Source organism: Pezoporus flaviventris, unplaced genomic scaffold (genome assembly GCF_033815535.1).
Source record: "Pezoporus flaviventris isolate CSIRO_AGI_PZ_B2104156 unplaced genomic scaffold, CSIRO_AGI_Pfla_v1 ptg000040l, whole genome shotgun sequence".
In the NCBI taxonomy this organism is placed as follows: domain Eukaryota; kingdom Metazoa; phylum Chordata; class Aves; order Psittaciformes; family Psittacidae; genus Pezoporus; species Pezoporus flaviventris.
This window is the reverse complement of record NW_026892588.1, coordinates 1411528-1435668: the sequence shown is the minus strand read 5'-3', so window position 1 is coordinate 1435668 and position 24141 is coordinate 1411528. Positions and strand designations below refer to the sequence as shown.

Genomic DNA, 24141 nt, shown 5'->3' with positions numbered 1-24141 from the left:
CTGCCACCCCATCCCACCACACACCAGCCTTTGGGACATGCAGGTGGCTGCCCTAACCCTGAAATGCTTGGTGGAGTGGGCTCCATGACGGGTTTTTAGGCTGGGCCTGGTCAGTGAACAATATAAATATCCCCACGTAGCTGTAGGAGTGTCAGTGCTTGTAGGGCTGTGTGCTTTGGGGCTTCCAGAAGGCTTCTGTACCTGACGAGTACAGCAAGCACTGGCTGGAGGTGTAGGTTTAGCTGATGTTATAGATACAACGCAGTCACTGTGACTGGTTTGGCCAAGAGCACGCCATGGGGTTGGGCTTCATTCATAAGGGGTTGGGTCTGAGTTTCAAATGTGCTTGTACCGTGGGTGAGAGGGAGGCAGAGGCCTGTCCATCTAATACTTTACTGGTCTGCACAGCAAAGGTTTGAGCATTTCTCCTGTTCTGCCAGAAGAGATGTGTCTTTGGGCTGAACAAATATTATGGGGTTGGGGTTTGGCTGTTTTTTAAGAAGGGGGGGTGAGGGAGGGGGAGAACAAAACCCCATTTTTAACATTAGCAGTTTCTAGAATGTGCAATTTAAGGGAAGATGAGAACATGAGCAAAACTGACACCAAAAAACAGTGCAGGTGGGAGGTGTAATCCCTGTGTTGATGGTCTGAGCTGGTGTTGATGGTACTCTAACAAAGCAGAGATTTTAGGGCAGCTTTGACTGGCTTCCCCAGGTCACAGTGACCAATGCTGCTGACTTGGTGTCCTTTCTGCCTTGTGCTCACCTCTGTGTAAGACTGAGCCTGATCTAATCTGGTAGAGTTTCAGAAATGAAAGCCAGAATAACGGATGTTGGCTAGAGGCCAGACAACACCACTAGACCCATCAGAACCCAGGAGTGGATAGATGCAAGTCATGGATTTATGCAGATTTATTTACTTCTAGAAACATGACGCATTCCACATTAATTTTACTGCTCTAAAGAATTCCTGATTTTGTATTTCCTTTTGTTTTTTTTTAACCAGAATTGCCAATATAAATTTAGCCTCCAGTTACAGAAATCCCCACAACCAGTCCTGCAGAGCCAACAATTTAATAGGCCAGATTATCGGTCCTGTTACAGTGATAAAACCTGATAGTCCAAATTGATCAATGAGGCAAAGCCTCAAAAATGCCATAAAAACTGTTATGCAGGAAGACACCCTGATGCCCAGGGTCCAGCTTCAGTGTCCCTCCAGGTCCTGAGGGCAACTGCTTTAGTCTCCTGGAGCTGAGTTGGGGTTGGAGCAGCATCAGCAGCCTGATCTCTGTGCAGGCATTGCCTGAGCTCTTCCCCATCTTTGACAGCAGGCACATGGTGTTAATGCTTCCCCTCTCCTCGGCCCTGGGTCCATTTGGGTTTATTCAGAACTTTTCCACATGCTCTGCCTGTGCCGGTGCCCTGGGTAGGTTCCTGGTTATCCAGTTTTACCGTTCTCTTTGTTGCCCTGGAGTGGTTTCCCTGACCTGCTGTGATACGGTGGCCCCAGGGCTGTGCTTGGCCACGGCACTAAAATAGCTGAGTCCCTCCACGTATTGACTTGGTATTGCTCTGAACTGAAGCAAACCTAAAGCAAACCATAGTTACCTGACGTCTAGGCAACCGCTAGCACGGCTCAACAAGCTGAAGTCAAGCCCCGAGCCTTTGCTCAGACTGGGGCCTTTCAGTGCTTCTATCTGACATTTCCAGGGCCACTGCCTGCTGGAAAACGTAGTGACAAAGCTTCCCAGCCCTGTGGCAGTGCTGACTGACGGCTGCAGCCACGGCAGGGGCTGGTGGGTGCCATGGGTTGGTTACGTGACTGAGGAGCTCTGGGGAACAGGGGTGAATGGGAGGGAACGTTTGCTTTGGTGTTATCAAGGTGGTGATTCGTGGTGTCCTAGTTAGAAAAGGCCTCATACTTCACAGGGATGAGGAGGGGGTGGTGGTCTAGGGACGATATGAACGAGGACCCCTGTCCCTGGAAAGGGGAGAACCAGGAAAAGTGGGTTTCCAAGTGTCTCTGTCTTTCAGCCTGCTCTTTTGTGCCATAACGTGTATGTTTTAACTAAGGGCGAGGGTCTCAAAAGGCTTTGAGAGCACAGCTACTTATCATTTACAGATGACAAGCTGCCTGTTGTTTTCTGGTGGGCTTGGTAGAGGCTAAGGTATAGCAAAATATCTAAAGTCCATCTTTGCTTTAAGCAGATGCATTTCTATCTGCAGGAGTAAGAATTATTTCACTTATTGGCATAGCTGGACAGTTATCTATTTCTTTCTGTTACCAAGGTACTTGTAACTCTTGCACTGTTTATCTAAAGTTGGAATATGTTCTTTGAATCCTAGTATAAATAAAAAGGCTGGAGACTTACATCTGTATTTACAGGGCAGTTTTACTTCTTCTGCATGTAAGCTGAATTTGGCGTTTTCTTTCCCCTTTAAGAAGGCCAGGAGTCCCAAGGAATGAAATTGTGCTTTCAGCCACAAGGTTTGTAATGGGCTGATGTCAGCCCTGAACACAGGAGGGAATCTAGGGTCATATGGATGTTACGTGTGCAGAGACAAGGTGAACCTGACTTGAGTCACCGAAGTGCTATGCTAAATGTTCTCTTCCTCACAGAGAGGTGCAAAAAGTCATGGCATGTATTATGAGGAATCAGAAACACCCTTGGTAGTCATCATTGCAAAGTGTTGTGCTAATTGTTTACCATGGCCTTGTACTTGTGCAGGTGTTGGCAGGGTCTTAACCTGCAAGCAAAGCAGACGGCTGGGTCGGGGATGTTTGATCTTGAGCTGTGCTTGAGACTGCAAGTCCTCAAGTCAGCTGCAGGAAGGTAACTACTAAACATCCATAGCCTCACTGTGCCTCCTGGGCTGGCAGAGCTTTTCTCCAGGCTGGTGCTGTGCCAAGGAAGCGGTGGGGCAGAGGACCAAGCCCATGGGCAGTGGTACCACACTGCAGGAGTGGACACCCTGGTCCTTTAAGGAGGCATCTCAGGGCTGGCATCTTTCTGGCAGGCTGTTGGCACAAGTGATGGCAGGTAAGCAGCACATCACTTTCCCTGCCCTCTGTGTCGGAATAGAAGCTCATCCTCGTCCCTCCCAGCTGATTCCTTACTGGCTGGCACTGTGTTTCACACCAACCCTGTTAGTGCATGCCCTGGTGCCGTGATAGCCCAGGTTCGTCTTCGTGCCAGGCGCAAGTATCGGTCACAAGCTCCTTTTTTGCGTCATGGCCAGACAGAAAACTGTTCAAGAGGCACAACCACGTGCTAAATCCACCAGGAAGTGGCTGGTACCAGCACCAGTCCTGCAGCAGCTGCCTGGTACTGATTGATGTGGCCCTGCCCTGGCTGGGCCCTTGCCCCCTCCCCACCCACCCTGCACAGCTCCAGCACGTGTCAGCACCCTCGTGCCCTGGCACCGCACCAGCAGTTTAGCTGAAGTCCAGCAAGATTAGCACTACCGTATCTAGCCAGCCTGGTAAATCATTTTCTGTGCACTCAAATACGCTTTTGTTGTAGGTGAGGGGCCGCTACATGATCTGGAGCTGAGCTAGAGGTGATCTGAGCCATACTGCATCATTGCACCAATCTTGACCCCAGCAGCAGCCTTCATGTGAGGAAGAGGCCAGGTTGGATGGGGCTTTGAGTAACACGGGCTAGAGGGGTAACACCTGTCCATGCCTGTGGCAGGGGGTTGGAATTAGATGAGCTTCAAGGTCTCTTCCAACCCAAACCATTCTGTGATTCTATGAAGACAGGATCTTAGCTTCTTGCAAGAAGCTGCTATAGGGCTAGGGACTGTTCAATTGTCTCAGAGTGTTTTTAGCTTTTTTAATGCAGCTCACAGTATCCAGCAGGCACTAGGACCTGCCTGAAGCCTTTATTTCCAAGCCTGTGCAGTGGAGATAAATATAGCAGAGCCCAGCATTCCTCAGGGCCGCGCAGCCATACACATTGCCGGGGGGAAGGGGAAGGGCATTCTGATCCCTGCCGGTGCAGGACTCAAAACGCCGTGCATCCGCGGCCGTTGGGGAGCTGGTGCCTCTGCGGCCTCAGGTGCCGATGCTGCAGCTCAGCCAGGTCACCACGTCGCTGCTCATCAGCAACGCGCGGGCAGCCTGCAACGAGGACCTGCTCACACGAGAGGGAGTCACCTTCTGCGTTAATGTCACCCGGCAGCAGCCCTTCCCCGGCCTCCCGCAGGTCCGGGGCATGCGTGTGCCGGTGTTCGATGACCCGGCTGAAGACCTGTACCAGTACTTTGAGCAGTGCACTGACGCTATAGAAGAGGCTGTGAGGAGTGGTGGGAAGTGCCTGGTCTACTGCAAGAACGGCCGCAGCCGGTCCGCTGCTATCTGCACTGCTTATCTGATGAGACACGGAAAGCTCCCACTCAAGGATGCATTCGAGGTATTGTACCGATAACCAGGTTTATACTTAGCCATCTTTCGGGTAAGAACTGCAGTGCTTACTGTAAGTAATGATAGTGTCTCATAGAATTATTTTGGTTCTGTCACCTGTTTATTGACAGTTAACACAGATATTCATCATTTGAATAAAACTTACACTCTTAAGTTTTTTCACCCCTAGTTGGGACAAATACACTTTCAAGGTGAGGCTTCTGGGACAAATATAATTACAAATGCAGACACACTTTAAGCAAATATGGACAGTTGGTAGTTCTGTGAACCTTTTTTCCCCATCATTTCCTTAGTCATGATAAGCAAAGTTAAAGACAGAGATGTGAAGAAAATGAGGGAAATGGATGCAAGTGTGCAGTTGTTCCGCAGGATTTGCTCTTACGTTGACAGCTAACACAGCAAAGAAACATCATCTGCTAGGCCTCAGAAATAGGTAGGGACAAGGTAGTGATAGTGATAGCATCTCAACTTCAGTAGGAAGCCTGTCCAATACATGTGACCTGTAATCTACCTTTTAGTCCACACCCATTTGGTAGGTACATCAGTAGAGTCTCTCATGCAGATAACTGTTTTGTTCACTGCTAGACAGAGGCGTGCAGATACATGACCAAGTTTTACACTATATTGAGCATCCTGACACATGAGTAGTGTCACCACACTGTGAAAGACATTCACAGGGACCCCATGCCAGGAGATCTAAGTCAGCTCTCCAAAATATCCGTTTATTATTCTATAGCCAAATCAAGAGCCTTAGAGGAAAAAAATCCATTTACACGCTACCTGCCCTTGCTTCTTCAATGCCTCTCCTCTTTCCTAGACTGTGAAGACTGCCAGACCAGTAGCAGAACCCAATGCGGGATTTTGGTCTCAGCTGGAGAGATATGAAGAAGATTTGCAGATACCAAAGCAGTCTGACCACGTGAGCAAACGGCTTAAAAATAGCAGCATGTGAAATGTTTTAAAGAGAATTAAGTAGCTTGCAATAGATTTAAACAAACAGGAAGAAAACCGCTTCATATATCACCTGTACATAAAACACCTTCCTCCCCAAACTGAGCTGATGGTTCATTAAAATCATTCAGAGCATTACTGTTGAAGGTGCATGCAGAATAAGCAGGGCGAAACAGCAGAAACAGAAAATGGTTGGAAGGCCTGTAAACAAACCAGACGATGGCACGGTATCTTCAGCATTTATTTTCACCTGAATGACACTGAATGCAATAACATATTGAATGAATGAGTTAATTCTCACCGAATAGGGATTTTACTCTTGGTTTTTAAGTAAACTTCCCAGTGACTTCACAATATACACTGTCCATAGGACAATATGAGGATGATGGTGGGGAGTGCAGCTCCCACCATGCCAGTTAAATGGCTGTTCAGCTTTTGAAATTATTCTCCAGAATATGAAAGGAGTTATTTTAAAAACAACAGTTGATAGTGGGGGGAAGATGACACTGGCAATCTAAAAGTAATCCTAACATATTTATTAAGCTTAAAAGACTTGTCAGTGCCCAACTCATGCCTTGATGTGTCAGTGTACAAGTCAGCTGTATCTGCATGCAGTCAACATGGCTAAATCATTTCTGCTTAAGACTGCATGCAGATTTCCATGTGAAATTATCTGTTAGGGTATCAAGGAGACCACACAAAACTTCCAAATCAGACTACAATTGTGTTTAGGACAAGTCAGTAAGAGCAGAGAGAAACGCCAAGGTATTTTGATGAATTGTATTAATACATCTGTAATTTTAAAGGGTCAAGTTATGAAACCTGTGAACCTGCAGTGTCAAATTCCATTGCTCAAAGCATCAATACAAAGTAAAGTGAGCTCATTGTCACCTGCCTGAGTGTTGACACAAGGCAAACACACACTCCCAGCAGTGGAGTGGTTTAAAGCAGAAATTCTAATGGTGAAGAATAAAGGCGCAGGGGAATTACACTGAGCAGGCAATTCACATGCAGTAGAAATTCTCAGACTTAAGATTATTTTAAAAGCTGAAAACATAAAAATAAAAGTTGAAAAATGGGCCTATGATCTTCTTAGGTGCCGCAAAGCATTTTAGCACCAGGTGCTTTCTGCACTCCCAGCTGTGTCTGGTTCGTTCCGCATCATATCTGTATTATATCTGATATCTGCATCACAACCAACAAGAACTTTGTTGCACATCTGCAGACCTGGAGGTGAGTGGTTATTAGGGATTTTTTTGTACCTGTTTTAAATTTTGACCATCATATGGTCAGTATGAATTTCAGATGAGACTTCTAGCCCAGGTTTATAGATTATACCCTTATTAATGGATAGTGTACCACTCATAAAAAAAAAAAAAAAATCTGTTTCAGTCAGTCATCTGTGGAATAAAGTTTATTTCCTGTCAAAAGCTAAAGCTGCTGAACAGAAGTAGGAAGCTAAACATTAGTGCAAACCCGATCCATTTCTGTGAGGTGTATTAACTTGCAGTTAGCTACAGCGTATCAGTTCCGCATTTTTGAGTGGGCCAAAATAGAAACAGTTGCTCTCGATTGTCACGAAACACTGAACGCTGAGGTTAACCTTTATCAGGCTCCTAAGCATGCAGAAAACCTTCATGCCACAGCCTTTCACATCTCAGCATCTTCGGTAGAATCCTGTTTACAATTGAAAACCACCTGGAAAACCATTCGTATTTACACTGAAAACCATACCTCCTCCTTTGTACTGCTCCAAATTAAGATGAAAGATTGCAACTTGGAACCAGGAACCCTGGAAGTAGTTCACTTCTTTGAGGTCATAACCTACTAATGTTACAAGTGACGTAAAAGGTAAGCTTAGACGTACTCCTTGTTGCTTATGACTGTCTCAGAGTTTTTGGTGTACGCATCCTGGTGAGGAGCTGCGTGGCCTGCTGAGTATGGGTATTTGTTGAAACTGTGAATTAAGAAGAAAGAGATACAAAACAATAGCTATCACGCACACATCCACAGCTTCAAATACTTGGGAAGTTACTAATTTAGGTGTGTATCCAACCCACCAACAGCACATACTTCAGGAAGGGTAAGAAATTAGAGGCCTATTGTTCTCATCAGTCTTGCACCTAAGGGAAAACAGATGAGCTGCTTGACAGACAGCGCAGCCATCTCTCTTGTAACGAGAAACACACCCTGGATTCCTAACTCGCGTGTGCTCTTACTCAAGGCATTTTAGTCAAGTCCCTAAAGCAGAAAAGAACCTAGACCTTAATGTCTTTGTGCAAACTCAGTTTTTAATACAGGAATCAAGATGATGAGAAAGGAAAACAGAAGTCTCTTCAGCCAACCCCTTCATCTGTCATTTGTCATGTTGAACTTCTGTTATTCCACTCATCGGTTTTACTTCAGGATATTTGGTACTTTGTATGGTGAGAGAGATCTAAAGTCCAATGTGGCTGACGAAATATTACTGTAAAACTTAATTGGCTTCAGATTAGGCAATGGAGTATCAGAGGAGCACTCTCACTTATCATCTATTTTGACATAACTTTCCTAAGATTTTTCCTAAGTAGCAAGGAGCATGCTTCTCTTCCTTCCATGTTACCATCCTTCCAAGCTTAGCCAGTACAGCCTCCAAGCCATTTGGGTTCTTCTGAGTAGGCATGGACCTCTGCTGTTTCCGACAATTTCACTCCCTGTCCTTCAAAAAGTGACTTTCTGTGAATTATTATGTGTGAATAGTTAAAGACTGGAGAAAAAAATAAATCCAGGCAAGGTCTGGAGGCCAGAAATACTCAACTTGTCTATTTGATGTCTTGTTAGACATTTCCATAAGGAACAAGAAAAACATCATATGCATCTAATGATCAGTTGGATCTCCCTTGGGAAGGAAATGCCATTACACTTTCTGGAAGGTAAATGGGTTTTGAATGTTTTAATGCTAGTGAGTATTACACAGAAACTTGATCTAATACGCTATATTCTTTGATAGCATTTTCTTTTGGCAATAGATAGTTCTCTCTTTCACTGCACATCATCATGTAGATCTTGGAACCATTAGCAATACCCAGATTTACCAAATACTAGTTATAGGTGGCCAGTGATGGCAAAGCATCCACAAGTACACTGTCTGGAAGGTACAAGTATTTGGTACAGCATCCCCTTCCATCACCAGTCTGTGACATGCTGTAACACCACAATAGGTACAATTTCCTGTTTGTGCTTTCTATGGCTACAGAAAGCCAGAGTGAGAGAGAGAGAGTAGTATACAGTAGACAATGGTATATAATTGGCAACTGCTATTACAACTGCCAAATCCCAGATTACCTGTAATCCTGTTTTTTCTTCCCTTTGCATGAACAGGTCAGTAAGATCCCACCAAGCATACAAAGAACAGATCCAGCCCAGCCTAAGTACAGAGCATCTCCTAGTTCATACCTGAAACATGAGAGATTTTATGGAAACAACATGTAGTAGGATCACAAAGCCATTATTTTAGACTGAGCCATAAGGTATGCAAACAAGTTCTAGTCTCATAGAAAGCAGCTAACTGAAAGGTTACTGCAATAGATATCAGTGAACGGATCTGGCTTTGTGTCAGTGTTCCGTCAAACTCTTACGTGTATTAGAAGTGTTCTGCCAAGTTAGTGACAGGACGTACTAGGCAACACAAAGATAAGTAGCAATGAATACTTGCGCATATTTAATAAATTGTTGATAATAAATAATGATAATATACCTTCTGGGCAGTCCACAACACTTACTTTGCCCTTGTATTGGCTGTGCTGCTTAAGTAATTTTGTGAAAGTCGATGATTTAGACCTTACTGTCTGTGTCATAAGAAAAGGCTAACCATAGAAATCAGTTTTCTATTGACACGAAACTAGATCACCTACAAGTAGCTATTTGTATAGGGCTAGTATCCTGAAGAATATTTAGCACTCTCTGTGGTTATACGGCTGAAATATGTTTATGGAGAGTCCCAAGCTGAAAAGGAATAGTTCCCCATTTTACTGTACAAAACTACACCTTTGAGGAAACTCCCTGGTCCAGTCCAAGAAATTCACTGATGATGAATTTGACCCAAAGACTATGCACAATCGAGCCTGGCCAAATCTGGCAGGAGTTTCACATAAAGAGGAAAACAAGTTTCTATATTCAGACAAAGACTACATCCACAATATGGCTGTACCTGTGTGCTCTGAGACACCTGATACAAGGGCAAAATAAGTGTCATAGACTGTGTAGAAGGTATTCTGAAGCCAGATATGTGTTGAGTTTTTCCACTTGTAAAGAGAAGGTCATTATTTAGAAGCGTCCAAGTTTCTGACTCAGAATTAATTGCTAACAGGAAGGTTTACACGGGTTCCTTGTTCTCTGTGTTCTCATCCCATGTTGGAACCACAAGGTGTCCGCTGTTTTAGGCACTCTCCGAACATGGAGCAAGGAGATAATGATTATCTCAAAATGCAGGAGTGAAAGTTGCTGGAGGAATAATAAGGAACAGTCAGAGAGTGTTGACCAGTGCATGCCGCCTACAGAGAGGAATACTGTAGATGTCATTCATACCAAAGCAAAGTACATTGAAGGGATCTGGAGAACTTGGGTTGCCCTCACAGCTGTAATTGAAATTCCCTGAAGAGTCAGTAGAGGTAAACTTTACTGATTTGCTGAAGTCAGGACAAAAAGATGCAATCTGGAAAAACAGATTTGCTGGTCTCTTAAAGGTGAAGATCAATACTGACCTGCAACTGATTCTAAACCTGTCTCACAGAGTCCAAGGAGCACAAACTTCCTCAAGAGCATGCCTGGCTTTACCAGTTATCACAGTTAATTCACTAGGAACCTCTTAGTGAATTGATAGCATTAAACATGAAGTTTAGATACTAGAAAAGAAGAGATTTCTTTAGCTACTGAATGCAAACCACCTGGTAACTGATTAACATGCATCGATGTTGAAGCCCCAAAGCTGTAGCAGATAACTATAAAACTCACTAACTATCCCACTAACTGAAATTCCTTATCAACAGTTGTTTCAGTCCTCTAATGTATTTATTACCCTTCATATAATTCCCTCAAGGGGATATAAAACAACAAAAAGTATTCACAAGTGCAATTTCTTTGTAAGTGCTTGTTTGAAAACACAAGGAAAACTGACAAACATCCAAAGCAATTGCTTAAAGTACTTTGATTCATAACAAAGCGCTTCACCTCTGACTTCCCTGAACTGGTTCTCTATAGGAAGCTTACAAAACACTTCAAATATGATCCTAGCAACTAAAGATTGATAGTTTATTGATTGAAAAATTATATACTTGGTAGAGGTCCTGGCAAATGATAAATGTCCCCTTTTCCCAAAACCTGCTTTCTCATGTTCCATACACAATATATTGTTTCCCTCTCCCTTTTTCCCCACTCTTTGAAGGAGAGGCCAGGTCACCTCTACCCTTGTTCCTCATTGCTAAATACGGCCCCTAGATAAGGTGCCATAAGCAGGCATTTGGTTTTCAGGACAGCTTTTATATTGTATGTTTTCTAACAGCTTTTAAATCAGAGAAGAATCAGGGCTTTTATACCTTGAAACTTCTTTGTGTGCAACTGTACAAGCTAAAAGTCTCACAGATTTTGCCTCATTTTAATTCATGAGGCAAACAAATGTTGAGCTGTTAATATAGGGTGAATTTTTCATTTCTTCAAGGCAAGCAGCACATTACAGGGATGTTTCTCAGCTGTCTGCAGGTCACTGTTACGCAGTTCAAGCTGGTTTCTCTACGCCTTTTTAGTTGCTTGTACATCTGAGGCATTCTATTCTAGCTATAGCTAGAATTCTGTACCTCTTTTGGTCTAAATGCTGCAGAAAATGAAGAGTTTAACTTTTCTCCTCCATAGCACTGAGGTGTGAGCTTAATGGCACAGAAGCCCCTCAGATGTGGGGTTGATATTCCCCACACATTCATTAAACTTTCTAGAAGAGAACTCTCCTCCGTCCCCACCAACATCTCTGAGGTGAAAAGAGTCCCCAGAGACAAATCTTTCTTCCTGCATGACTGGGTAACGGGATCCATCCAGGTTCTGAAACTCTGGAGCAGTTGAGGTTAGTGCAGCCATCTGTAACACATCATGCAGTTTAGTATGAGAGATCTAAAGACTTACTTGGTTCCAGCATACAGTGGGTCAAAAAACTGAGCAGTAATCATCGCAGCATACCAGGAAACAGCCACCATGGAACAGAGACCTACCAAAGTTTAAAAAGCACACAGGTGAATGACTCCTTTAATGGCTCTGACGGCTTTAAACCAAGAAAGTTTCATTTAATTTGACTGGGAAAGCAATACAAAACATGAAATCATTCTCATTTCTGCCTCATTATTACCTCCTAAAATAAAGAGAAATCCTCCTGTGACAGCAAACTTTGTTTTTCCATCTTCATCGCTCAACCCAATCTTTGTGCACTTCAAACCAAGCAGCGAGAGTACTGCAGCTATGAATCCCAAAAGGATGGAGGCAATCATCAAGGCACGGCATGCCTGAATATAAGCTAAGGAAGAAAAAGAGGAAACAGATCAGGATCCATACAGAAATTAAATGAATCTTGTGCTGGAAAAAATAGAAGTTATTAGGGGACTGGCAAAATTAACAGGAGCAATAATGAGGGAATCTTATCTTTGTTATTTGGTTCAAAGAAGCATTCAAACTCTAGGAGTGTTTAGCCTTTAAGGTTTCAGAGTTGAACTACACTTAGACTTCATAAACTCAGTAAATCTTCTTGGGCCTTTAGTAAAGCTTCTTTATATCATTATAGCAAGCCCTTCATAGCTTACATCTTGTAGGTCTTGTGAAAATGTGTAGCAGTATATATGGTCATTTACAGGAGCAGAAGTTTCCTGCTCAGAAGTCCTGGTGACTTCCTTACACCTGTACTGCTGAGCACACAGGACACCGCTGAACTCCAGGTCCTAGCCAAGGTGTGCAGGGCTCTGGCAGTAGAGAGGAATTGGAAAAACGTGCCAGCTTTGCTACTTCCAGTGGCAGATGCAAAAGAAAGTGCTTGAGTTAGCAGTGCACTTTAAACTCTGAGTCTAGGTAATGGTCAGGAGACAAGCAGAGCCAAGAGCTGCAGCACTCCTCTGTAAGACATACTCCTGCAGAGAGGTTACATGGGCACGTTTGGGAAGTTGGTAGGCTCATGATTCTGCATCACTTAAGCTCCCAGTCTTCACACTTAGGTATCAATGGCACAAAACCTGAGCAGATTATTATCCAGCCTAAGAAGGAAGATCAGACAGGGACTCTGAGCTCCTTTAAAATGTCACCCTGAATTTGGCAGGTTCCTGATCAAATGGAACTTTGGCACTTTTCTAATGAGATAAACATGCCAAGTGTCACCAATCTGGCAGGTCTTGCCTGCTAACCTCATGGGATTCTGTGATCTTACAGGATCTTTTCAAATCCAAATGATGCTATGATTCTAACCAAGCATCAAAAGGGTCAGTCACGTCACTGATGCTAGTATTCAAGTTCTTGCTCCCTGATCACCTCCATGTCCTCCATGATAACCTGCGCTCTAGCTCTGTAATGGAGTGAGCCCATAACCCTCCAGAGAACAAAAGTCAGACCCAGAAAGAGGAGGTGAAATGATGGGTTCATGCTCAGAGTTACTTAGTGGGCTTATAGCTTTATGTGGCATTAGAGTGTTGGTCCTGCAAGCATTAGTTATCAAAGACAGGAATAAGCAGTCATGAGACAAATATACAGAAGCAAAGGATAACATCATTCAAGGAATTAATGTCTTGTTAAGCCCTAATTCTAATTTTTGGGGGGAAAAAAACACACAGTAATAGAAGTGAAAAGACCCCTCAAGGTACCATGAACAGTTCAAGATTCCTGCCTGCAGAAGATACTCTTAGGACAAGCACTCAACTCTGGCATTGCTTTCTAGTCTGGGATCTTACACCATGGCAGCAGGAATCCAGCAACTTCACCTTTCAGGTCTTTGGGAGTCAGATGGGATGAGATACATTAGATATGGCGCAGTATTAGATGGGATTTCCTGTATCTTTTCAGGACACAAAAGCTCACCCTCAAGCTAACTGCTTGCAAGCCAATAGCTGTATTATTTTAACAGAACAGATTTCATACCATATCCAATAGCCAAAAGTTGTATTATTGTAACAGATCTCATACCATATCCTCTTAGTACCCCAATACGATAACCTCGACAGCCTTGGCTTAGGAGCTTACTTCACAAGCCAGACAGCTTAATTTTCTGTTGTCTTTATCTTAAAAATGTGCTTACTGGAAACAACACAAAATCTGTTTATCAATCAATACTATTTTTAAGAAATGATCCATAGGAAGAAATACCTATAGAACCTTGAGGGGCTGGGGAGGGAAGAGACTTTCAAAAGCACTTGACAGCTAACTAATTGCTTTATATGAAATGCTTGATCTAGTTGTAACTAAACCATTCATGGTTTCAGTCTCATGCAATACTGCTTTTAAAAAGGCCCTCACTTCAAACATCTGTGATTCGGGCTAATGGCTGGCTGAATGCAAAAGCTTTAAATCTGTTAAAAAGAACCAAGTCTGGTATTTTCCATGCACACAACAAAATCCATACCATGTATCGCAGCTGCCAATAAGGAAACAAACCTTCATGGAAAATCTTTATGGTCCTTCTGATGAGAGTTAACAAAGACACTTTTGTTTCTTCTTCTTTTTTATCCTCCTGACAATCCCTGGCATCTTCTGCTGCAGCAATTCCAGCTAAGTTTCTAAACAGCAATTTGAAACACACCTAAACTGACCATAATAATTTTTACCTGCCTTGACCCCTACCTGCAAGTTCTACAGACATTTCTTGGAGGTCTCTGCCCTCATTGCTACCAACCGCACTTTCTTCCTCTTTCCTGCTTTGCCCAGATATTCTTTTGACTTTTTCTACAATTCAGTGTCTTCTAAATTGCTTCTTTTTCAGGTTTCCTTTCTAAAACCTTTTTTTTCTTAACAGTTCTGCAAGCTGCTTTTCCATTCCCCCTCCCCCTGCCTGTACCCCTCAAATACACTGCCATCTTCTCAACAGTGTAACTGATCTCCTGTTCAACAGATCAGATTTAATCTTCACAAATTCACTTTCAGACCCGGGCCAATTCATTTACTTTCTGTCTGGCCCCGGTTTTTAATGTTCTGCTGGCTCCATGTTGTTAGCTGCAGTTCTCCAGGAGCCTTGCTGTTGTTTGCCTTTGCTTTAGCACACTTATGGTACTCTTTGCTGATCCTACTGCCCACCTCCATTTCTTTAAAACCCAATTTTTCCTCAGCAACTCCAAGATGCTGACCCAGTGTGGCCCCATTGCCCACATCTGCAGATAGGAGCTCTGTGACACTCTCAGAGACAACACCCCGTGTAAATACATCAAAGACAAGATGCTGCCTAGAATCAGTAGCAGTAAGTTATGAACCAACCCTTGAAGTGGTTTATACATGACCCAAATGAATGCTCACGTAAGGACATGATCCTGCTGTTTCTGAGTCTAAGAAGTTTAAATAGAGTTATGTTCCTCTTCATTCACACAGGTATTTAAAAACCAATTATTAGATAGCACTGAAAGATGAAAAGAACAGATTATTCCCTAAATATTGGACACAGACAGTTTCAGAGAACTGCTGTGGTAGTGTCAGAGGTGGTCAGCAACATATTTGTATTTCAGACTGAGAGGGAAAGTTCATTTAAGACCTTCTGCCCGCTAATCCTATACTACACTCTTCAGATTATGAGTAACCTCCTACCTATTTAGTTTAGCTACCTCCCAGTGTAAATTCAACTACGCAGAAAGGCGTTTTTATTCTGGGATAAGTACCTACACGCCTAGTTTTTCAAGATTAGTGAAAACCAGCTTTCCTGCCTATAAACATGCTTACTATTCATGGAGTAGTGCTTTAGCTGAGCATTTGAGGACCATCCACAATTCTGCTGAAGACTGATACAGGACAGCAGATCTAAACATCCTGATACTTAGAAACACATCCAAGAAGACATTAGTTAACAAGTCCTGAAGTATATTAATTTATAACATACACTCATTGTATAACTTATACTATATTTATAACATATTGTATTTCTTGCATTATCTATGATTTTCAGTCTCGACACACAAAACCCCACTACCACTTCTTAGCTCTAATTTTTAAATGCAAAAACTCCAGCTACAGTACATTAGCTATCAAGTACTGCAAAAGCAGCCCTATACAATAATTCCAAATAAACACGGAACTGTCATAGAAGATGTGTTAAAAGATGCCTCCTGGTAGTTCTTCCCACAAGATGCTAGAACAGACATTAGACCGTATTTTAAATGTTTGATCAAGTGATTTCATTTGCCTTATTTTATAGCCATTCTCAATGTGCCTGACACATCCCAACGTGTAAGAGGTTCTTATTACTTCAACCCACCAAGTCCTTCTTGGCCAGTTATTCTCCAGTACTCCCAGTTTAACAATCAAAAGCCTTAATACTTTTTTACCAGCAAATTTGCAAGCGGTATGAACAAGAATGCACAAAGTCACATACCAGGCAATGCAAGCAGAGAGTCAAAGTCTCTGCAGTTGGATACTCCAGTGCTGTCTTGTGCACAGCTCTTCCACAGGTTTTCAAACAACGTGGTCGTTGTGATCACACTGCCATGTAAACTGGAGACTTTCCAGTAATCATTCGGCAAAGTAGCTCCAATAGTTGCCAACCCACCCAAGCACAAAAGAAAACTAACAATTTCCAACGTAGAAGTCATCCTTGTGAGTAGTAACAGTTAAATATCCCTATAATTAGATTACGATCAAGTGAAGCCTTCAGAAGCCTCCTTGCTGTTTAATCTCTGGGTTTCACTCCAAAATGAGGCTACCTTTGCTCTTTGCTCAACCCCAGATAAGGCTTACAGTGCATGACAATAAGAAGTGGGAGCAGTTCATGATAAAGTTATTAGCATTTAACAAAAAAAATGGCAAGATTCATTCTTTTTTCTAATGAGAAGTGACAAAATGAGCCTATTCTTGCCTTAGCCTGAAAGCCCAGTCAGTATTTCTACAAAATGTCTTGTAACAGGGATAATATTGGCAAATACCTTATTTCTGTTTCTCCTCTGGAGTCAACTAGGGTTTACACAAGATTGAAATGGCTTTTCATTTTATTATTGCTCTCAAATCAAAAAAATTTACTCTGTTATATTGTTGATGACTCAAGCATAAAAAACGCTCGAGAACAGGAACTTTATTCTGTTGCTATAAAATTTAACAAAAGAAACTCTTTTTTGAAGTTACAGTCATGAGTGATCCATTGCAACTCTACTGCCAGCTTCTTTCAGGAAGGATACGTCTGTGGGTGAGTGATTTCCATTAATATTTTACAGTCTGTTGATCTACAGTTGAACACATTCCATCTTAAAAATAGTCCCACTTACACTGGAATACAATTATAATAATATCATATATTTCACAGAAAGGAAATAGAAGGGAACAGATGAGCCACTGTGACAGACCCATCTCGAAAGGAATAAAATGATGAAGGAAACCAGCTAGCTGAGAAATCATAAATATCAGCTGCTTGCATCTGTTTGTCAGAATATTGTGATATTAAAACAAAATGTATCTGTTCTAGGCAGAGTAGAAGCATGTTAAGTTTGGTCTACTTGCTTCTTGACTAAACAAACCCATAGACTCGCTTCACATCACCCACTGATGTTAATACCTTCACCGGTTTGTGTATCCAAACGGGGTTAACCATCTCTTGCAGTGATAACCTGCTCTTATCTCCAGGAAATGGAGTCACAGTTTCTTCATAAAATAATCCTGCTATGACGCAACATGGTAAGAGATTCACAGCATTTACATAAAGGCTACCACAAGAATTAGCCGCTGAGTCACAGCATGCCCGTAACAGAAACATGGGGTTTCTTCCACAACGCACTGGTCAGCTTGAGCTGATGCTGTAGGCTGGTGGGTTCATGCAGCCTCGACAACCGAGAGGATCATTGCTGTTGATACAAATAAGAACAGCTGTGCAAGCACAGCCAGTGTGATCCTGCGCAGCTCTACAGCTGCAAACTATTAAAGAAACTAGATGGCCTGTGGTAAGAACTGATCTTCTCTGGTGACTTGGAAGCATCAGTTCTGGGCTCCTGCTGCGACAGTCAACATATTTGAAGAACCGGCATGTTCTTGCACAGGAATCACTGCCTGGTTACGTGGTTTTAGAAAACCTTCCTGGTTTCTATTATCCCAAATATATTTTTGGCTTTTAAGGAGGTTAAAAAATAAGCTGAATCTTGAGAGTTAAACTCTCACATTTGAGAGATCTGCCATAGGCAGCTTTGACTTCAGTGGAATCCATGTTTATGTCAAGAAAAACAAGTGTTCATAACCTGTGAGAGGCGGAATTTACAAGTTTTGAGCTCTGCACATAGAGACTAAGTCAGCTGGAAAGAGTCCAAACAGCAATGACAGTAATCAAGGACCTATAAAGCAAGGAAAGCTTGAAGAAATGATTCCATGATACAACTCATAAAGTGACTGCACGACACTGAAAGTTGTAAAAGAATAAACACAGAGTTGTTTTGAGCACAAAGCTTAAGAAAACACCAGGTTTTAAAGGTTTTTACTGTGACTGTGCCAGCACTCAGTTTTCCGAGGAAAGGACTTCAGTGTCAGTCCTTCCTGGCCCTTTACTATAACAGTAGTGTTCACAGAAAGATATTTTTTACATCTAGAACAACCTAAAGAGATAATTTTAAGTCCCTGTAAAGACAAATCTCCTTCTATTTGCTTATAAACTACCCTGCTAGCACAGCCTATCTCAGAAAATCCCGAAGAATCAGTGGCACAGACATGTTTTAGTTTAAGCTGGCCACTTCTGAGAAATCCCAGAACAAAAACACTCAGCATCAAGTATCAAATAAGTTCTGGAACATATAAGTTCAGACTCACACCAAGGCACGAAAAAGCACCAGTGTTCGTTGACCTATGATCTGTTTTTAGTTAGGCATTAGGCCAAGTAAAAGCATGCTAGTTGTTCCAAAATAATAATAATAGATAAAAAATAAATAATTATCATAATGAATAAATAAAATCATCTTAGATTCATTGTGTACCTATGTGCACACAACAGAGATGGCAGCAAAGCCACATCAGTTACTGAGCTGAGTTACAGCATGAAGCCTATAGATTTCACTGGGGCCCTTTAACCTGTCTGCAGGTACTACAGGAGAAATCCTGTCCATACTAGACCCTCTGTGACCCCTGCAGTATATGCTGCCCCACCACTCTAGCATGCTGGCCAGAAGGAAGGAATAGAATTACATTCCTGGGTTTTATCTACATATGCCATGCAGACTTACTGTCTGAACTCAACATGTAGAGAAATTTCTTGCACTGAAGTGATCTAACAGCAGTCACTGCACAGTCCATCCAAAGGCCTTCAGAAATCCAGTCTGTAGTAACTAGCACTGTTCCAATGTCTGAAACCTTCCATCTGTTGGACATGGTAGTAACAAGTAAAATGGTGAATCCTGCTAAAGCCAGCAGCAAGGAACAAATCTGTAGACAAGATGATGTCATTCTTCTGACAGGAGTTATTTCCAAAGAAGCCTTCCCAAAATCCTGAGCTTAGAATCCTGTTGGATGAATTAATACACACAGAAGAGTTGGAGTTATCTTTACACAAGCCAGACCTTTGTGAAAACCTCATAAAGATGGCTACCTAAGAACTAATTCATTACATAATGGAATTGTTGAAATGGAATCTAAATCTCCCTAAATAATTGGAATACCTAAATATTCCATGACATCTGAGTATTTTCTTAGGAGCGCTTTTATTACTCTACATGTTTACTGTGTAAAATACTGACAGAGCAAAACCAGAGAACTCAGCTGAGGAAGGAATTCTCTAATTTGAATTTGCAGTGTTTCATCCATTCTTTACTTGTTTGCCAACTCAAAACTCTTACAAAATTAAAACTGTAACATGCTTTAAGAAGTTACTAATTTCCCCATTGCAGTGCCCAGCAATACAAATGGAAAACAAAATAAATGTGGATACTCACGTTTATGGTATGTTTCTAACGCATTTCATCTACCTTCCTGCTAGAGAATGGTGTCAGCACTTTGTGAAGACGAGTTTGATCAAACAAGTGAGGGGTTTGTACCTTTTAGAACCTTTTCCCCCGTTCTAAAATCAAGGACCCGGGGTGAAAGCTCTGCCCGACCGTTGCACAAGAGCTCACACTTGGCTTTTGGCTACAGAAACAGACAAACAAGATTACGACAAAATCATGTATATTAGCACCAAGGGCACTCAGCTGAACCTGCAACCATTGGCATAGAGTTTGCTTTGTCAGTGCCACTGAGCTTCTCACACCCCATTGGACTCCAAAGAAATATAGAAAGCTATTCCCATTTTCACAATGATTGTTTTACTTGAGAGTTTAGTTGCACTTTTCCCCAAGGCACTGTTTTCATGGGAGGAGGCCTGGGTCCACATAAGCCAGGCAACAACTGGAGGCAGGTTTTGTTTTAGGATGCAGCCCATGCTGTGAAGGAATAGGCAAGCTTCCTGCATTAAAAAAAAAAGAAGGATTGGAGCTTCCTCCCATCCTCATGCATTTTAGATGGCTGCAAGCCTGGGAATTTGCAAAGAAAGAAGGATTAAGTTTATACCCCTTTTTCAAATGTGTACATTCCACTGCAAAAGTTTAATCTCACATTGAGAAGGGAGCATCTGTCCCTCAAGTGATTGCGTAACCTCTTCAAAACACACTCAGCTGTCAAAGAATACCTGTAATAAATGATGCATTTAAATGAAGCAGGCAAATAATCCTAATAAATGTTTCTTACCTATTACATTGATATCACCTGTACAGCAATGCATCCCTGGCAGCAAGGAGAAGAAAAGAAACCCAGATGCTCTGCACCATCACTGTGGGTGGGACGTACGCCAAAGTTGTAAATGCAAACTTCTTGTTAACGTACAGTAGTTAAAAAAAATCATAGGTTTCAAAGTGAAGCTCGGAAACTACGTTTCACAAATACAGAAGCATAGCATAGAATGGTTGAGGCTGGAAAGGACCTTTTTGTTTTCCAGATCTTCTGAAGACAAGCATGCAAAGAAAACATGTATTACTTGGAATGCAAAGCATGAAGCGCTGGTCTTTGCATCCTCTGGGGCCAGGGAGTGGGTCTGGTGTCTCAGAGAGGATTGGGAGCCCAGTGATGGGTCACATATAGATAGACAACAGAAGGCAGGAACAGAGAGCCCTAGAGCCTCTCCTTAAATGCAGCGGATAAAAAGGTGGGGGGGGGGGGGAGGGGAGAGGATAAGTAAATAAATGCTTTTGTGTTTGTTATATTTCCCTGGCAGCACCTAAGCCCTGTAGTGAGTAACCAGTGCAGAAAGACAGCAGCCCAGTGGATAACATTAATAAACAAAACTGTTTGTGATTTCAGGTGTGCCCTGAGGCAGGGCAGACCTCCCGGACTCCTTGTCCTGAGCCGCAAATGCTTTGCTGCTGTTGTTTCTCCTCTGTCTTCCTCCGCCCCAAGGAGTCACTGTCACTCATCCCTTCCTGACCCTGTTACTACCATGCAAACCCCGTGGAACACTCCAGATGAAAGCTTATTCTGGGCAGCAGTCATGCACAAGACTGCTATCCCCATGTGATTGCGATACAGTAATGCATCTGAAATGCATCCCTTTATCAAGGTGAGAGTTCACTAACAGGAACCATCTGCAAAAGAAAAGATTCCAGAAGCGAACGGCTTGTTACTCCAACCAACACCACCTTCATCCTCCTCTTTCAACCTGTAACACAGACACCCTGCCCTTCACAACTGGATTATAGTAGCCCATACCCTGCACTGTTCATAGCTTAGAGATGGTGGTCCAGCCAACAGCACGTATGCTTTTCAACTGCCCAAAGGAGAATGACCATAAACCAAACTGAAATAAATACATAAGGCCCAGAGCATCATCCCTCACAAGCTGCACACATGGGTTACATTAAACTAAGGGTTGTAATGTGATAAAAACAAGCTCCGAGCAAGCAAAAAGGTCACCTGAACATTAAAAACAGCGCAACCAAAATGTATGTATGTGGTTTGAACACAGGACAGGAAGGGTTAACAAAGAGAAATATTTAAGTCACTTAAACAAACAAATCGCTCCTGATAAGGTCTCTGGAAGCAAAAATGAGTAAAAAAAGAGTCTAAAATGCAAAATGGAACAGGTCTTTTACATTATATTACGTAGAGCAAAAGAGGCAGAGCACTGTTTACAACCCTGCTTTCATGTACATGTACGTATATACATTTTTAAACCAGCAATATACGCCTTCGAACCTGCCTATCGTTTCTTAGGTCAAGCGAACTCTGAGGCTGACCCATGGCCGCCAGTGCAATCAGGAAGAGATAAAATGCAGATTTAAATATAGTACTAAACCACTTAGAGCAGTTTCCCACCACAAGCTTATAGAGGTTTTCTCAGGTCAAAGCTTGCCCTTGAGTTTAGAAGGCAAACTCTTTCACTACTTGTTAAACGCTTCCAAACAATTTAACTTTGTAACCATGCAATTGGAGTTGCTGAAACTTATTAATAGTCTGATCAGGCTTATAGTGACCTGCACTTAGAATCACAGAACGATTTGGGTTGGAAGGGACTTTAAAGCTATTCCAGTGGCAGGGGGTTGGAACTGGATGAGATTTAAGATCCTTTACAACCCAAACCATCCTGTGATTCTATGTATGATTCTGTGATGTGCAGGGCCCATCAGGAAGTCTGAGGTCCACTTTAGAAGAAATTGGACTGACCTTTAATGTAAAGGCAGTGCAATTTAACTGCAACTTTATTAGGTTATAATCTGGCTCTCCAGTGTGTATTCAAGTAACTGCAGCTCTGAATTCACCAGGGCAGAGTCTAACCGGGTATGTCTGATCTCTCAACTCAGAGGCACTGTTATTTCTTGGTGAACAAGCAGTGGTGTCTGAAGATAGTTCGGCTGCTGCCATGGCTCAGGGCTGTCTGTGCTGCCCATTTTAGAGCAGCTTTGCTCACAGAAGCCCTGGGCTGGCATGCTCAGGCCATCACATACCCAGTTTGGCTGAGTGGTTTCTTGCCTCTTCCTCCCTTTATCCCACTTTTATCTGGGATCATCCTCCTCGTCCCGTGAGTGTCCTTGTCACCTCTCCGAGCAATCAGGACTGTGGTGGCTCCACAGAACAAAGCCCAGGAGGAAGCAGGCACTCAGCTGAGATTCCCAGATCATCCCTGGGGACTTAGGAATTAACCGCAGTGAGAGCTTTGTGCCCAAACCTCCCAGCAGCCGCGGGTACCCTCAGCTGTGCTCGCGGGTCCTGGATGCTGCTGAACAATTTCCATTTCCACTGCTGAAAGCGCCTGTCACCTTCCCCGCAGCACGATGACTCTCTTACTCCTGCACAGTCTGTGTCAGCGACAGCAACCAGGGATTTGCTGCGTCCACACTGACCTCTGCTTAAACCTGTGCTTATTGCTTGCTGCCATTGATAAACGCAGGTAGTGGGTTTGCAGTGTGCTTCAGGGGAAGCTCTTAACCCTTCCAAGTGTTACTGTGCTCTCTGCCCTTGGTTGATGTCCAAAACTCAGGTCAGGACATCTCTGAGTACACACACAATTCACCTGGGAAAGGTGCTTAAATTGACCTGAGGTGGATGCTGTGCACAAGGCAGGTTGCCAGGGGAGCCTGGTGGGTGGGGATAGGAGCTTCAGAGCCTCTAGGACCTCGTGGTACAAGAGTATCCTCCCTCTGCAAGCATGGGCTCGCTTGGCAAAGGCTGGACAAAGAGAAGTGGACAGCTTGGAACAGTAAGTCAAGTGGATGCTTACAGCAAGGAGCTGGCCTTGGGAGCTGTTGCTGGGGCTTAATGAGAACTCCCCTGAAGCTCTGGAACAGTGGGCAGTGATGCAGTGGCTGTGTAACAGTAGTTCATGGTCTCTCCTAATAGAAAAGTTGGGATAGGAGAGGAAATACTGATGTTGATCAAGGAACATGCACGGCTGATGCTCCCATCCAGAAATGCTGCAAGATCAAGTGAGATTTTAAGGAAGATTTTTGTATCCCTCCTAAAATGACTGTTAGAGTAAGGCTTAAAAGCTTCTCACTGCAGTCATAAACCCAGGAACACGTTCTCTGTATTCAGAACAGAAATGTTTTCATTAATCCTTGATTCAGAGCTTAGGCTTCCTTAAAACCCCCATGCATTCCGTGCCTTGTCATGGAAACAAGAGTGGGAAAAGCAAGTTGCCAACTCTGTGATCCATTCTGGTTTAAGGCTCGTCCGTGAGAGCAGCACAGCTTTCTCCTGGCAGATCTGGTGCTTTTGTTCTACAAAGCAGGTTCTTTACCCCAGTGTAACAGTCTGGAGCCCAGGAGGTCAGACTGCAGCAGAGCACAGGGAGAGGTGGGGAAGAGCACAGCTGGAGACAGGGCTTAAAATGACTTGAGGCGATTGCCTTTAGAAACCAGAGAAATCCTTCCACCCACAAAATAACCAAGGAGCTGTTTTCTTTGCTTCGTTTGCCTTCAGTCCCAGTGAACTGAGGGACACTTCTCCGTTTCCCCACTAGAGTGGCAGCAGGAGCTCTGCTCGCTAGAGCTGCTTGGTTTGTCATTGCAGCTGCTTGTACTGAGCTCATTATTAGAGCTGCTCATACTTGGTTCTTCCCTGCTGCAGGTTCCCCTGCAGTGAGTG

At 43.1% G+C, this 24141-nt stretch overlaps 2 protein-coding genes and 1 long non-coding RNA gene across 5 annotated transcripts; 2 read left to right on the top strand and 1 right to left on the bottom strand.

Annotated features, from left to right (window-relative positions):
* The first annotated feature begins 4032 nt into the window (after positions 1-4032).
* On the top strand, positions 4033-5670 carry DUSP28 (dual specificity phosphatase 28). The gene is made up of 2 exons (XM_061465391.1): positions 4033-4414; positions 5243-5670. Exons 1-2 carry the CDS (start codon positions 4067-4069, stop codon positions 5375-5377), a joined length of 483 nt encoding a protein of 160 aa, XP_061321375.1. The 5' UTR covers positions 4033-4066; the 3' UTR covers positions 5378-5670.
* A 1105-nt stretch (positions 5671-6775) lies between these two features.
* LOC133275437 (claudin-15-like) lies at positions 6776-19577 on the bottom strand. Of its 2 annotated transcripts, XM_061465389.1 has the most exons (6): positions 19464-19577; positions 18759-19034; positions 11747-11911; positions 11527-11608; positions 8701-8811; positions 6776-7333 (listed from the first exon to the last, which is right to left on the bottom strand). In XM_061465389.1, the coding sequence occupies exons 2-6, from the start codon at positions 18976-18978 to the stop codon at positions 7234-7236; spliced, it is 678 nt and encodes a 225-aa protein (XP_061321373.1). In that variant the 5' UTR covers positions 18979-19034; positions 19464-19577; the 3' UTR covers positions 6776-7233. The 2 variants fall into 2 exon arrangements, with proteins under 2 accessions (XP_061321373.1, XP_061321374.1); XM_061465390.1 differs by lacking the exons at positions 18759-19034; positions 19464-19577 and adding an exon at positions 15944-16579.
* Positions 8752-19564, top strand: LOC133275439 (uncharacterized). 2 transcript variants are annotated; one of them, XR_009745525.1, is made up of 3 exons: positions 8752-8885; positions 16683-16747; positions 19419-19564. It is a non-coding gene; the product is annotated as an uncharacterized LOC133275439 (long non-coding RNA). The 2 variants fall into 2 exon arrangements; XR_009745526.1 differs by lacking the exon at positions 8752-8885 and adding an exon at positions 14266-14821.
* Positions 19578-24141: the final 4564 nt, after the last annotated feature.